This window comes from Coregonus lavaretus (assembly GCF_964263955.1).
Source record: "Coregonus lavaretus genome assembly, chromosome: 15".
NCBI classification, from domain to species: domain Eukaryota; kingdom Metazoa; phylum Chordata; class Actinopteri; order Salmoniformes; family Salmonidae; genus Coregonus; species Coregonus lavaretus.
The window spans coordinates 1,056,443-1,073,055 of record NC_140002.1 but is presented as its reverse complement, the minus strand read 5'-3'; the positions used below and the strand labels follow the sequence as shown (position 1 = coordinate 1,073,055).

Genomic DNA, 16,613 nt, shown 5'->3' with positions numbered 1-16,613 from the left:
AGCCCAACTCCAGTCCTCCAGTACTCCCAACAGCCCAACTCCAGTCCTCCAGTACTCCCAACAGCCCAACTCCAGTCCTCCAGTACTCCCAACAGCCCAACTCCAGTCCTCCAGTACTCACAACAGCCCAACTCCAGTCCTCCAGTACTCCCAACAGCCCAACTCCAGTCCTCCAGTACGCCCAACTCCAGTCCTCCAGTACTCCCAACAGCCCAACTCCAGTCCTCCAGTACTCCCAACAGCCCAACTCCAGTCCTCCAGTACTCCCAACAGCCCAACTCCAGTCCTCCAGTACTCCCAACAGCCCAACTCCAGTCCTCCAGTACTCCCAACAGCCCAACTCCAGTCCTCCAGTCCTCCCAACAGCCCAACTCCAGTCCTTCAGTCCTCCCAACAGCCCAACTCCTCCAGTACTCCCAACAGCCCAACTCCAGTCCTCCAGTACTCCCAACAGCCCAACTCCTCCAGTTACCTCAACAGCCCAACTCCAGTCCTCCAGTACTCCCAACAGCCCAACTCCAGTCATCCAGTACTCCCAACAGCCCAACTCCAGTCCTCCAGTACTCCCAACAGCCCAACTCCAGTCCTCCAGTACTCCCAACAGCCCAACTCCAGTCCTCCAGTACTCCCAACAGCCCAACTCCAGTCCTCCAGTACTCCCAACAGCCCAACTCCAGTCCTCCAGTACTCCCAACAGCCCAACTCCAGTCCTCCAGTACTCCCAACAGCCCAACTCCTCCAGTACTCCCAACAGCCCAACTCCAGTCCTCCAGTACTCCTAACAGCCCAACTCCAGTCCTTTTTTTTTGTTGGGAGTACTCCTCCAGTACTCCCAACAGCCCAACTCCAGTCCTCCAGTACTCCCAACAGCCCAACTCCTCCAGTACTCCCAACAGCCCAACTCCTCCAGTACTCCCAACAGCCCAACTCCAGTCCTCCAGTACTCCTAACAGCCCAACTCCAGTCCTCCAGTACCCCCAACAGTACACATTTTTGTTGTAGCCTCAGACAAGCACATCTGATTGAACTCAATGAGTTGAATTAGGTGAGTTTGTCCGGAGCTACAACACACCAGTGACTCAGATGACACAGATACTAAGCTACAGGACTGTTTTGCTAGCACAGACTGGAACATGTTCCGGGATTCTTCCGATGGCATTGAGGAGTACACCACATCAGTCACTGGCTTCATCAATAAGTGCATCGATGACGTTGTCCCAACATGACCGTACGTACATACCCCAACCAGAAGCCATGGATTACAGGCAACATCCGCACTGAGCTAAAGGGTAGAGCTGCCGCTTTCAAGGAGCGGGACTCTAACCCGGACGCTTATAATAAATCCCGCTATGCCCTCCGACAAACCATCAAACAGGCAAAGAGTCAATATAGGACTAAGATTGAATCGTACTACACCAGCTCTGACGCTCGTCGGATTTGGCAGGGCTTGAAAACTATTACAGACTACAAAGGGAAGCACAGCCGCGAGCTGCCCAGTTACACAAGCCTACCAGACGAGCTAAACCACTTCTATGCTCGCTTCAAGGCAAGCAACACTGAAGCATGCATGAGAGCACCAGCTGTTCCGGATGACTATGTGATCACGCTCTCCGTAGCCGATGTGAGTAAGACTTTTAAGCAGGTCAACATTCACAAGGCCGCAGGGCCAGACGGATTACCAGGACGTGTACTCCGAGCATGTGCTGACCAACTGGCAAGTGTCTTCACTGACATTTTCAACATGTCCCTGACTGAGTCTGTAATACCAACATGTTTCAAGCAGACAACTATAGTCCCCGTGCCCAAGGACACTAAGATAACCTGCCTAAATGACTACCGACCCGTAGCACTGACATCTGTAGCCATAAAGTGCTTTGAAAGGCTGGTCATGGCTCACATCAACACCATTATCCCAGAAACCCTAGACCCAGTCCGATTTGCATACCGCCCCAACAGATCCACAGATGATGCAATCTCTATTGTACTCCACACTGCCCTTTCCCACCTGGACAAGAGGAACACCTACATGAGAATGCTATTCATTGACTACAGCTCAGCGTTCAACATCATAGTGCCCTCAAAGCTCATCACTAAGCTAAGGATCCTGGGACTAAACACCTCCCTCTGCAACTGGATCCTGGACTTCCTGACAGGCCGCCCCCAGGTGGTAAGGGTAGGTAACAACACATCTGCCACGCTGATCCTCAACACGGGGGCCCCTCAGGGATGCATGCTCAGTCCCCTCCTGTACTGCCTGTTCACCCATGACTGCATGGCCAGGCACGACTCCAACACCATCATTAAGTTTGCCGACGACACAACAGTGGTAGGCCTGATCACCGACAACAATGAGACAGCCTATAGGGAGGAGGTCAGAGACCTGGCCATGTGGTGCCAGGATAACAACCTCTCCCTCAACGTGACCAAGACAAAGGAGATGATTGTGGACTACAGGAAAAAAAAAAAGAGGACTGAGCACGCCCCCATTCTCATCGACGAGGCTGTAGTGGAACAGGTTGAGAGCTTCAAGTTCCTTGGTGTCCACATCACCAACGAACTATCATGGTCCAAACACACCAAGACAGTCGTGAAGAGGGCAGGACAAAGCCTATTCCCCCTCGGGAGACTGAAAAGATTTGGCATGGGTCCTCAGATCCTCAAAATGTTATACAGCTGCACCATCGAGAGCATCCTGACTGGTTGCATCACCGCCTGGTATGGCAACTGCTCGGCCTCCGACTGCAAGGCACTACAGAGGGTAGTGCGTACGGCCCAGTACATCACTGGGGCCAAGCTTCCTGCCATCCAGGACCTCTATACCAGGCGGTGTCAGAGGAAGGCCCTCAAAATTGTCAAAGACTCCAGCCACCCTAGTCATAGACTGTTCTCTCTGCTACCGCACGGCAAGCGGTACCGGAGCGCCAAGTCTAGGTCCAAAGCGGTACCTGTCTGGCTCCTGACCTATTTAGAGTGTTTATATGCTGTTTAATAAGACATGTAGTCTATTTGAAATGATGTGTGCTTCTTATATTCACCCTTTCATGTTTATTCAAATACATTTCATTCAAATCCACATGGTTTGTTTTCAATACTTCAAAACTAAATGGTATGTCCAGGTAGTCACAAAAATATATGGGTGTTGGTGTCACGACTTCCGCCGAGGCTGCCCCCCCCCCCCTCCTGGTTCGAGCAGGCTTCGGCGTTCGTCGTCACCGGAGTACTAGCTACTGCGGATCCCATTGTCTCTGTGAGTGATTGTTTGTTGTGAGAGTGTATAGCTCGGTTGAGCTACTATTCACTATGTTTATGCCAAGGTGGATGTTTTCCCTTGTAATAGTTTCGTTTTGACGCTTTGGGCGTTTGATTTATGTGAACGGAATAAACTCTGTACTTCGGTATTTTACCTCCTGCGCCTGACTCCTTCATTCACACCTCGTCACAGTTGGTTAAATTGTGGTTTTAATGAATGGAGCGAATTTGGATAGCAGTTTTTTTTTTTTCTTTGAGTGCTGAGCAGGTTTTTAGCAGGAGCGGTTGGAAAGGACATGGAGCACCAGAGCGGGATTTCCAACCACTCAACTCTGCTCACATGCTCTGATGCGCGCACACTAACTGCCAGCCGAACCGAAACATGCGGAAGCCTTTTAAGGTCGACATTTTCGTAGTGCAAAATAATTGTGCAAAGTGCAACAAATACAATAACCTTATTATAATCTTGCAGTGTGGTTACATTTGACATTTTTCTTTAACAATATGCGTTATAAGGAGGCGATTGATTAAACTAATGAGTTTAGTAAACTGAGTAATACATAAATAGTTGCCTCTATAACAAACATTGTTGAATTCACATTCAGATTACAGAGAGGTTTATGGTCATTTTTTGCACTTTGCAAAAAAATAATTGCACTACTGATCAGTGGCGGTTCTAGACACATTTTACTAGGGGGGCCAAGGAGGGGCCAGTGTTTAATCAGGGGGGCACACATAAAAAAACTGGCAACACATGATATTCAAAGATTATAAACTTTATTTTACTTTAAAATCATATGACATTTATTATAACACGTATTTTGTACAAGAGTGCAGATGCAAGAGAGATAGTGCCATAAAAATGAAAAAATAAATAAATAAATAAAAATTAAAAAGTACAGGGTACAAATACAGGGTTCATATTCAATGTGAACAAAACTCCAGGATACAACAAAGGGTACAACAATGTGCCATTTCCTATTTATGGAAGCCCCACTACTGTGGACAGTTGATTCCACATTTTGTTTTAAGAAAGAAAACTTTCTGAGTGATTTATAAACAAAACACCCTACCCTGTATCCATTTAGGTAAAATAAACCAAATCAGAAAAGAAATTCAATTCAAAGAGGCTTTACTAGCATGACCATATTGACATACAGTATTGCTAAAGCACATAAACAGGGAAACGTGTTACACATTAACATCCAGTAGTCCAATAGGATGCAGACAATAAACATTAAGTTAACATTCGTTTAAAAGCAACAATCATGTCAACACAATGTAGCAATATGAACAACACTGATGGATATCAGCAACAACATGAAAACAAGAATATTACAGGTGTCTGTGTGTGTGTGTGTGTGTGTCTGTGTCTTTGTGTACTTCACTGTCAGTTGATGAGCAGGTGTACAAAAAAAGGCTTTACAACATATATGGGCAAGTCCATTTAGGACAGCACATTTCCACCATAGTTCACATTAGGAAAAAATGACAGCATGAATGCTCACTAAACAAACATATACCTTTTTATACACATTTTTTTTCAGTAATTTTTTAAGAGTGAAAGGGAAGTAAGCAATCGCTCATCATAGGATCATACATATTTCAGTTACAATATTAGTTACAATATTAGTGTTAGTTAGATCATCATGTCAAAGCTGGACCTGCAAAGTCTGAACGACACAAGTGTGCAATGATTGGAGTGATTTTGTTTCTTTTTTTTCTTGCTTTGCTTGTTTTCAAAAGGAAAAATCATAGTTGGTAAAAAATAAAATAAACATTCGTTGAAAGGTATCACACTGTATAATTTACAAATATCTAAAGAGGTTTAGTGGATGCCATAAAACATCTGTGGAGCTTGAAGATTTGTAGTACATAGATGTTTGGCAGAGATAATTCAAAAGAATAAAATCATAAACTCTATCTATCTATCTATCGAGAGAGAGAGAGAGAGAGAGAGAGAGAGAGAGAGAGAGAGAGAGAGAGAAGTGTTTCCTTAGAGCAGTACATGCAGCAATCACTTAATGGAGTGATGTCATAATGGGCCACAAAACTTTGGGGATGTGGATGGAAAGTTACAGGCAGGAGAGGGGAACCAACAGAAGCAGGTCTTGAGACATGAGTTTGCCCCTTTTTGAAAACCTCTTGAGAGAGGATTGGTGGGATATATATACATACATACAAACATACATACACTCTAGTAGTGTGTGGAACTACTGGTACTGTGAGGAAAAAAAGATAGATGATGTAAAATGAAAAATAAAACAAGCTTCAGCTTCTTAAGACACGGTGGGTTCATCTAAGTAGACACATGTAACTTCATGTGGACACCAGACTGTCTTTGTCTACACATCTAACTTCATATGGACCCCAGACCGTCTCTGTTTACACATGTAACTTCATATGGACACCAGACTCTTTGTCTACACATTTAACTTCATATGGGCACCAGACTGTCTCTGTCTACACATGTAACTTCATATGGACACCAGACTGTCTTTGTTTACACATTTAACTTCATATGGGCACCAGACTGTCTCTGTCTACACATGTAACTTCATATGGACACCAGACTGTCTCTGTCTACACATGTAACTTCATATGGACACCAGACTCTTTGTCTAAACACGTAACTTCATGTGGACACCAGACTAACTCCATTCATTTTACCGGTGGTATTGAGAACAGATAAACCCACCGTGTCTTAAGAAGCTCAAGCTTGTTGTTTTATTGTTCATTATATCTCTTTTTCCTCACAGCGGCACTCATACGCTACTAGCGTATATATCATATAGATACACTACAGCAACAGGATACGGCGGTTGTGCTGTCTGGCAAAACGGTCCACAAATACATCAAGATCCAGAGCCTTGGCCTTTCTGGACTCTATGCTCAGGACACCAATATCACTGAGTCTCTCATCACTAGTGGTGGACCGCAGGAAGGTTTTTATCAGTTTCAGTGTGGAGAAACTGCGTTCGCAAGAGGCTGAGCTTACAGGAAGGGTTACAGCAATCTTGCACAGTCTAAAGAGCTCAAAGAAAACTTCCCTGTATGGCTCAATAAAACAAACCAGCTCAACTGTACTGCATGGCTTTTTGACTTCACCACTCTGTATTTTTCTGTCCAAAACTCTCTTAAATTGATGGAGCTCATGCCCTAAATCATCAATGTCTGCATTATACAAACGGCCAAATGAAAAAACATTGCTCTCCTTTAAAAAGGTATCACTCTGGGGACTGAGAGACTGTATGCTTCTCATGAGCTCACAGTTTGTATTGGAGAAACGTCTGTTCAACTCATTGAGCATGCTGTCAATTACAGGATAGAAAAATGATGTGAGAAACATATCTTTGTCACGTTCTACCTCCCTCTGACCAACAGTGCTTAGCGTGCAGTAGCCACTGAGTCTAGAGCTCAGCATTTTCTGACGTTTCGCCACTGACCTTGTTGCAGAATCACACTGCTCACAAATATTCAATGCTTCATCCCACAACTCATCAAAGAAAGACTCCTGCCTGTGGTCTTTCAATGTCAGGACTAAAGCATTTACTAAGTCAACAGCACTTGACAGATCAACAGTTTGTGACTGTAACATGTCAGACAATAGCTTTGTCTCCCCAAACAACTTACGCAGAGTAACAAGATGCACAACAAATTCTAGGTCAATTTGAGCAAGAAGACCTCGGGCCTCAACAGTTCTTTCACCATGACGTTCTTGAGCAATCTCTTGCAGTAGTCGTTTAAGGGCAGGTAGAGTGTCCATGATATTACGTAGGGCTAGAAATCGGCATGACCAACGTGTGTCGCTTAAACGTTGCAGCTCTCTGGTTCTGCCATACATTTCTCTTTGGAGAGACAGCCATTTTGGGTGCACATATGAGGAAGAAGTAAACATATAAAGACTCTGTAACAAAGAAAAAAACTCCTCCGTTTCTGGGACACTTTTGACTACATCAACTAACACTGAATTCAGACAATGAGCACTACAATGGACGTAGAAGGCAAATTTAGCCTGTTCTTTGATCCTTGCCTGAACCCCTGAATGCTTACCGCTCATAACGGCAGCGCCATCGTACGCTTGGCCTACGAGGTTATTTTTGTAGTCCAGGCCATAACGTTCCAGTAAGTGTACTATTTTTCCAGTAAGCCCTGCTGCATCTAACCTCTCTGCAGATTCAAAATGGAGAAAACTCTCCTTAATGGCCCCATTGTAATAGTACCTGAGTGTGAAGGACATCTGTTCTTTTTTTGAAATATCCTTTGTTTCATCTGCCATGACGCTAAAAACCTCACTTTTCTTCACTTCTTCTATGATTTCAGACCGAACCATTTCTGCCAAACAACCCAAAACCTCATTCTGGATGATCTTGCTTGTGTACTTTGCATTGTGAATGGAAGTTAATCTTCTCTTAACAAGTTGGTCGTGGTTAGCAACTGTGTTAAGAATTTCCCTAAAGTTTCCTTTGTTAGTGGACCCTTCAGATTCATCATGTCCTCTTTGTGCTATGTTTTGTGTAGCTGTAAGCAACAGCACTTCCCCAACTGTTTTAATGTATGCCTGATTTTCTTGTACTTGTTTAGTGTGTTCTTTGTCAAGGAGATCTGTTAGTGTTGCGTCAGTTCTAACAGCTCTTTGATAATCCCTCCATGCGATCATTGCACACTTGTGTCGTTCAGACTTTGCATGTAGTGAAAACCCTGCATTTCTCATAGTTGCCTTTTTCCAGTTTGTAAAACCAGGTGTTGAAACAAAAACGGTGTCTGGGGCATTTGGTGTGCTAAAATGTCTACATGCATAGCAACATGTAGAGTCCGTCATTACAGAATACTCAAGCCATGGATGAGTAGTGTACCAGTTTGGTCTGAAGCTTCGTCTTCTGTCCCCCATCAGTGTGGTTGGGAATATCTTCAAGTTCGGCTGTACTGGTACGTCATACTTAGACTTGCTGATATCTGAAGAAGATGGACAGTAAACATAGGGCACAACTACAACATTTATTTACTGTATATCTGCATGTATTTCAAAATGTAGGCAAAGTATTTACTTAAAAAAAAAAACAGAGCCATATTGACACAAAAAAGAATTAACAGCAGAAAGCAGCATTTTAAGGACACCCAGCAGGCCTACCATTACATTGTAATTGCATTGCTTTGCAAATAGTAAGAACCTTCCTCATCACAAACCTGATGGTGCAGTACTTGATCCACATGGATCCACTTGCTGTCCCTCTGGCTGTTCATCTCTCTGTCCCTGTATGCTTTCTTCTTCATGCTTCTCACCCTCTTCTTCATTCTCCTCGCCCTCTTCTTCATTCTCCTCACCCTCTTCTTCATCCTCCTCACCCTCTTCTTCATCCTCCTCACCCTCTGGAATTTCCCTCTCTTTGTCAGACCCCTCACTTTCATCACATGCTGGCTCTCCCTCTTCCTCAACTTTCTCAAAACCTCGATTTGTTTCTCTCACTTTTTTGTTTGCTGGGGCAAAAAATGACTTTATGTCCCTTCCTCGTTTCATGATAACTATTAGAAGAAGAAAAAACGTAGGGGCATGCATTACATTTTGTTACCTAACCATCCCTCCCTACTTAACACTGGCAGATAACCTGTTGATTACTTTACTAAAAATGTATTTGTTATCGCGATGCAACAGCCAAGACGGATGAAGTTACGTGGTTAACATCACAACATTGTGTAGACCTAGCAAGGATAGCCTACTAACATTTGGATATTTGCTTCTGCTTCGATGAGTTTGCTTCGATATGATTACATTTCTAAACAAATCGAGACCAGACATTTAAAAACTTGATTTGATTTATGTGTGAGGAACAAAAGGAACATGTAGGCTATGTGCAAGAACAACAAGTCACTTATGATATTAAATTGTTTTTCTTACCTTCGACTCCTGCAAATCGTAGCTCCTCTCGCAAATAGTAGTTGCTGAGCTCTCATTCACCGAAGCAGCACCACACGTGGCAGGCAGGCAGATGGCAGGATACAGTTTTTGGGTGCGCCACTCTAATTTACCCATCTAGAACGTTGCCGTGTAGAGCGTTGCATTAGTTCCGCTTTTGGCGCTCGCGTGTAAAATAGTTATAAATTCATAATTTTTTATTTGGTCAGCACGGGGGGGCCACAGGGGTGGCCAGGGACATTTCCAGGGAGCCTCCCCCGGCCTCCGTGTAAAACCGCCACTGCTACTGATGTATAGGACTCCCACAGCAGTGTGAACAGCAGATTACGCAGTAATCGCAACGCAAACTGAATGTCACCTGTCAGACTCGGGTGATTAAGGTAGGATTAAGGTGTTTTGAGGTGATACAAAAAACTACAAAAAAAAGTATTCCCAAGGTTATCAGTGCATTGTGATGCAAACCAGACGCCAAGGCGTTGCATCACAATGACACCCTATTCCCTATCTAGTGCACTACTTTGGACCAGGGCCCATAGAGCACAATGTAGGGAATAGGGTGTCATCTAGGACACTGACAGAGATTTCCAGACTCCAGGGGAGTGGTCTGATTGCATAGAATGTTAAGAGGTGGGATGGAAGGTGTGGAACATGTGACAATGCGAGTATTAACACATGTATCTACACATCTGATCTATCTCCCAGGTTAATAACCTATTTGGGCTCCTATTGAGCTTGAAGGCTGAGTCTGACGAGCATGCCTGTTATCTTTGTGTAGCTGATAAGGGACTTCATTGGATCACCTTTTAATAGTAGCACTGTCTGTCTGTGTCACCCTACCTGCTTCAAATGGATGGACACCAGCTTGTGAACGAGAAAATGAACAGTAAAGTAGATGATGTCCCAGGGCCGTATGGTATTATAAATATAAAGGACGTATTTTAAAGGACGTATTTTGGTGTTATATAAAGGACGTATTCTGGTATTATATAAAGGACGTATTTTAAAGTAAAACACATCTACAGCTCCCTGCCACTGACTTACAGCACGCACTGACACACAAAGTCTTGTTTAGATGTAATTAAACTTTTCAAAAAGAAACTGGTACATTTCAACTGGATGTCTGCATCAAGCTATGACTATAAATCCCATCGCTGCTGTTTTATCTGAATTAGAATTGAAATCCACATAGAGAGAACAATCAGAACAATCACATTAGAGGAAACCAAAGCGTGAAATGACAATCGAAGTAAGACCTGTATCTGTTCTGTATCCCAAGTCCTGGTGGAGAGACAGATAGACAGACAGACAGAGACAGAGAGAGAGAGAGACAGACACACAGACAGAGAGAGAGCGACAAAGTCCAACAGACCGAGCGATAGATCTTTCTGATATGTGATTGGCTTTCGTGGCTCTTCCTGAGCGCACTGTGTTTTTCAGATAAGAGTTCCTTTGAGTCTCCCTACTCCGATTAAGGCCCATAGCTGTCTGATCTATGGCTGAAAGCCCAGTGAATGTTGATCTCTGAGCTGTCAACGTCTTGCAGGGCCCTGATGAAGAGAGTCCTAGACAGGCTCCTTAATCACATCTCGCTCCATGTTCATCACGGCCTGAGCTAATGTGGCCTGAAAGCTAGGGCACGGGGGAGACAGGCAGGGATGGAGGGAGGGAGGGTGGAAGGGAGAGAGGGAGGGATAGAGGAAGGGAGGGATAGAGGAAGGGAGGATGGAGGGGAGGGAGACGGGAAACAGTTTCACGCTGACAGAATAACTATTGTGCACAGGGGTCACTCACTAATATCAACAGAAACTGGAGATAACAACCTAACTTTCAGGGACAAATCCATTACACTTTTACTTTATAGTCAAATAAAACTTTTCTGCATTTTTTGGAGGTGATAACATTCCACCTTGAATGTGGTTTGGAGTTTCGCCCTGAAAAAATAGGATTTAGGACCAATGACAAAGAGGAAGATGAACCCTGAGGTGCTATAATTCTGGTATGACTGAATCTGCAGAGCTGAGTGCATGTACGTTTCTCTGATGTGTTTTCAACAGAGAATCAACTTTTGACATGTCATTGTCACTTGACTTTCCGGCATTATCCAAGGAGGGAAATCTCTGAGAAAAAGCAGCTTAGCTGTGAGCGTACCCATGTCTGATTGTTACCTGTGTGAGTATATGCCTAAGACTGTTCACGTCCTCTAGGTCCTAAAGTCTGGCTACCTGAAGATGTATACAGACAGAATACACACACACACACACACACACACACACACACACACACACACACAAGAAAGAACAAAATGAAAAAGTGAATGAATTCACCCTCCATGAATCATCCCACTGTTTGTAAACCTACATGTGGAAGCAAGCCTGCAAGCTAAGAGTTGCCCAAAATGCAGTTATGTTGTTTTGACACGAACCTCTATGAGCTGGAAAGGGCATTACCACAGATAGAACAATGAGACAGATATTTCACCGGATGTATAAATGTGAAGCATCCGCTTAACGTTTCCACTCACTACCAAATATGGTAGTGAGAGGAAGCCCAGTGGCCGGCAGTGGGAGAAGATGGAACCAGATTGATTTTGGCCGACATTCTGCACATTTTCTCATCGATTAAACATTTGATCTCAATACAGTTTTCTGTTCTGAAAACTATAATCTGTTATGAACAGAGTGGACTAAGTTTAGTAGACTTTACCCTTTGCCAAAGTTTTTTTAAATTGCGTTGTTTAGAAGGAGTGCGAAGGCGAATTTAGGTATTGCACTTCACAGAGTAGGCGTTCCCTAAAGGAAACATGCAAATATTTGCTAGAACGCGCCAATATGATCTCGCTAGCTTGTGCTTGGCTCTGCCCACCTCCTTGCTTGTTCTGCCCACTATGACTCATTTGTTCCCATTGGAAACGACAGGCTGTGGTCTATCTTGGGTTAGTTATAAAAAATCTTTGGCAGTACCCCCAGACTGGTGATAAGATGGATGTCTCTGGTTGTAGCTCATATCTAGCTCCTACTGCTTACAGTATACTGTATAACATGACAGCTGTTGTTCCATCATTCCTCACTATTCCTCCAGATAACTATATCGAACCAAAATATAAACGCAACGTGCAACAATTTCAAAGATTTTACTGAGTTACAGTTCATGGTCCTCTGTAGCTCAGCTGGTAGAGCACGGCACTTGTAACGCCAAGGTAGTGGGTTCAATCCCCGGGACCACCCATACACAAAAAAAATTATGCACGCATGACTGTAAGTCGCTTTGGATAAAAGCGTCTGCTAAATGGCATATTATATTATATAAGGAAGTCAGTCAATTGAAATAAATTCATTAGGCCTTAATCTATGGATTTCACATGACTGGGCAGGGGAGCCAGGTCCAGCCAATCAGAATTATTTTTTTCCCCACAGACGATCCCGCAGGTGAAGAAGCCGGATGTGGAGGTCCTGGGCTGGCGTGGTTACACATGGTCTGTGGTTGTGAGGCCGGTTGGATGTACTGCCAAATTATCGAAAAAACGATGTTGGAGGCGGCTTATGGTAGAGAAATGAACATTAAATTCTCTGGCAACAGCTCTGGTGGACATTCTTGCAGTCAGCATGCCAATTGCACGCTCCCTCAAAACTTGAGAAAACTGCACATTTTAAAGTGGTATTTTATTGTCCCCAGCACAAGGTGGACCAGTATAAAGATGATGCTGTTTAATCAGCTTCTTGATATGCCACACCTGTCAGGTGGATGGATTATCTTGTCAAAGGAGAAATGCTCACTAACAGCGAGGTAAACAAATTTGTGCCAAAAATGTAAGATAAATAAGCTTTTTGTGCATATGGAAAATGTCGGGGATCTTTTATTTCAGCTTCATGAAACATGGGACCAGCACTTTACATGTTGCGTTTCTATTTTTGTTCAGTGTATTTCAGCAGCCACAACAGACACTCATAAGCTAGTTCCTGTTTACGTCCATCCAACTGTTTGCATTTAGAGCAAGTCATTAGACTCAACACACGTAAATATCAAACCTAAATGAGTCCAGATGTCACTACATCCATCCACAAGATAGTTCCCTACCATACATACATCCCTCCTGTATGCAAAAAGAATAGTTGCCAATTGCATTATGACGTCATCACCCTTAAATCACCCTGGGCTTTGGTTTAAGAATTATCTTAGCGACAGAACTCAGGCCATCTTAACAGATGGGGTTAAATCTGAATTTCTTGAGATTCAAAAAGGTGTTCCTCGGGGTTCTATTTTGGGGCCATTTATTGTTAATCTTGTATATTAATGACATAGGAAACACTGTTAATACTTGTATCATTCATCTCTATGCAGATGACACAGTTTTGTATTCCTGTGCCACCTCAGTGCAGCAGGCCATTCGTGAACTTCAGCATGACTTTAATTCAATTCAGAAATCACTTACAGATCTTAACTTAGTGTTAAATACAAGTAAAACCAAGCTCATGCTGTTCTCTAGGGCACGAAATGTTGACCCTGAGGACCTGCATATTTGAGCTACAAATGGAGCCCAAATTGAGCTTGTTTCTCAATATAAGTACCTGGGTGTCTGGATTGATGACAAGTTGTCCTACATAACACATAGAACATCTGACTAAGAAGCTAAGATCCAAGATAGTTTTTTTTATATCAAAATAAATCATGCCTCGGTATTGAAAACAGGAGAATGATTGTTCAAACATCGCTTCTCCCTGTACTGGATTTTGGTGATGTTGTTTACATGCATGAGGCAACCTCTGTTTTGAAACCCTTGGACGCGGTCTACCATTACACAATACGTTTTATCACAGGGGGACAATTTTAGGACTAATCATTGTAGTCTGTATAAAAATGTGGGATGGACCTCTCTGTCTGCAAGAAGAGAGCTGCATTCTCTTTTATTTATTTGCAAAGCAATCTTACAGAAACTCCATATGTAACTTCCTTCATTAAGTTAAGAATCATAAGTTACCAAACCCGTTCTCAGGAATGGATAACACTAGAGATCCCTTTAATCTCCACAGATTTGGGAAAATTGTTTTTTTTTGCCCCTAATTTGTGGAACAATCTGCAGATTTCACTGCCGTTAGATGTGCTGGTGCCACTCGGGCAGTTTAAATGATTGATTGAGGACCTCAATGTAGTTGAATGTGATTGCTTTTTATTAAATATGTTAATTTGTTGTTTTATTATTCTGTTTGTATTGTAATGTATACAGGGCTCTCTTGTAAAATAGATTTTGAATCTCAATGTGACTCCCGGGTTTAAATAAAGGTGAAATAAAATACATAAAAAATATCACACCTTTGATTTGGTCAGAGGTCTCTTGACGAATTGACAGTAGTGTTGTACTTAGTGAAGATTGCCACTACCCCACAACCCATTTTGACATTTGAACCAACAAGCCAAGGAATGTAAATAATTTTGCAGTTGAGGAATTTCTTAGTCATAAACATGCTGAAACATGATGTCAACAGACAAGCTCTAACAACACCTCTACATGCTGTCCACTCTCCACTCAACTCGAAGTTTGTGTTACTGTAGTGTTTTCCAGTAAATAACAGAATCCTTTAAAAGAGTCTTACCCGATGATGTAAGCCAGGACCCCCAGCTGGATCAATCGGCACACGACCCCCACCCTCCTGTTCCGCACCAGCACCTGACGGGGGGTCTCGTACTCGAAGAAGAAGTCAGAGAGGGTGTTGGTGATGTAGCTCTTCATCTTGCTGCTCTGCCGGAGAGAGGAAGGTCTCTCAACCCCACAGGAATACATACAATCTCTCTCTCTCTCGCTCTCGCTCGCTCTACCTCCCTTCTTCAGCCTCCCTTAACCAACAGCTGACACGTTTCAGTAGCAGTGTTGGACTTTCTCTCTCTCTCTCTCTCTTCCTCTCTCTCTCTCTTCCTCTCTCTCTCTGTCTCTCCCTCTCTCTCTCTTCCTCTCTCTCTCTGTCTCTCCCTCTCTCTCGCTTCCTCTCTCTCTCTGTCTCTCCCTCTCTCTCTCTTCCTCTCTCTCACTGTCTCTCCCTCTCTCTCTCTCTCTCTCTCTCTCTCTCTCTCTCTCTCTCTCTCTCTCTCGCTCTCTCTCTCTCTCTTCCTCTCTCTCACTGTCTCTCTCTCTCTCTCTCTCTCTCTCTCTCTCTCTTTCTCTCTCTCTCTCTCTCTCTCTTCCTCTCTCTCACTGTCTCTCTATCTTCCTCTCTCTCTCACTGTCTCTCTCTCTCTCCCTCTCTCTCTCTCTCTCTCTCTCTCTCTCTCTCTCTCTCTCTCTCTCTCTCTCTCTCTCTCTCTCTCTCTCTCTCTGTCTCTCTCTCTCTCTCTCTCTCTCTCTCTCTCTCTCTCTCTCTCTCTCTCTCTCTCTCTCTCTCTCTCTCTCTCTCTCTCTCTCTCTCTCTCTCTCTCTCTCTCTCTCTCTCTCTCTCTCTCTCTTCCTCTCCTCCTCCCCGTCACCCTTCCTCTCTCACACTACCCTACTTAATCTCTTTCTCTTTCCGCTCTACTCCCTCCCTTCTCTCTTCTTCCCTCACTCCAAAACAAACAAATACTATTGAATCTTCTTGTAAACCAAGGTGTTACCGGTCCCCAGTCCTTAAAGCAAAGAATGACTTCAATGAGCCACTGATCAGACCATTCGACATCTGTCACAGACGTAATAAATATGACATCCTACTCACACCACCCCCACCCCCCTGACACTGTCTTCCTGGTGTACAGAGATAGCAGGGACACGTTTGACCTAAACTTAGGCTACAGGAAGACAGCTCCCCAAATGTAAGACAGCTCCCCAAATGCATGTTTTTTTGTTGTTCATCACACAATTAAAAATGTCAATGCATTCCGCTATGTGAATGAATTAAATGACCTTGGACTATGTTGCCTGTTTCTTTTGCTGATGTTATATACTGTAATACAATGTATTTTTAGTAGGGGTAGCCAACACAAAGTATGAGGAAGAGACAGAAATGAATAAATGAATAATAGATTAAACAAAATGTAATTCGATTTAATAACGGGTTGATCAAATGAAATCTTCCGTTCTGAATTTAATTAAACTGCATCTGTTTGATTAACACAGAACTGTTGAATAAATGCAATTCAGTTACTTGTACTGTATGTTGCTTAGGAATGAGTTCGACACAACAACAACACACAAATGTGTTGCTATGTTGATTTAAAATAGAATCTATAAACTCATATCTCTGGCCAGCAACGGAAAGTATCATTTCAACGTGTTATTTATCCCAACTTTTCAAATAGCAAATGAGCAAGCATTTAAAACTTCAAAATGACCACACAATTAGCCCTATTTATACATGATTGTTTTAGTTGTATGGGCTACATAGATGGCGAAGTAGTGCAGTTCTGTTTTTGTCGTGTGTCTGTAAATAGCCTGTAAATACCCAGTTTTTTTGTATTTTTCGTACATATTTCCCTATCAGACTTTTCA

The 16,613-nt window shown here is 43.3% G+C and overlaps 1 protein-coding gene across 4 annotated transcripts in view; it reads right to left on the bottom strand.

The window, feature by feature from the left end:
- Positions 1–15,226, bottom strand: part of LOC311142808 (P2X purinoceptor 1-like) — a 57,854-nt gene extending 42,628 nt beyond the window's left edge. Inside the window, exon 1 of one of the 4 annotated variants that reach the window (XM_084178493.1) lies at positions 14,752–15,226. In XM_084178493.1, the coding sequence (XP_084034619.1) occupies positions 14,752–14,939 (188 nt within the window). In that variant the 5' untranslated portion in view covers positions 14,940–15,226. The remainder of the gene's footprint in view (positions 1–14,751) is intronic. The other 3 variants (XM_084178496.1, XM_084178495.1, XM_084178494.1) reach the window with 3 other exon arrangements.
- Between the last annotated feature and the right edge of the window lie 1,387 nt (positions 15,227–16,613).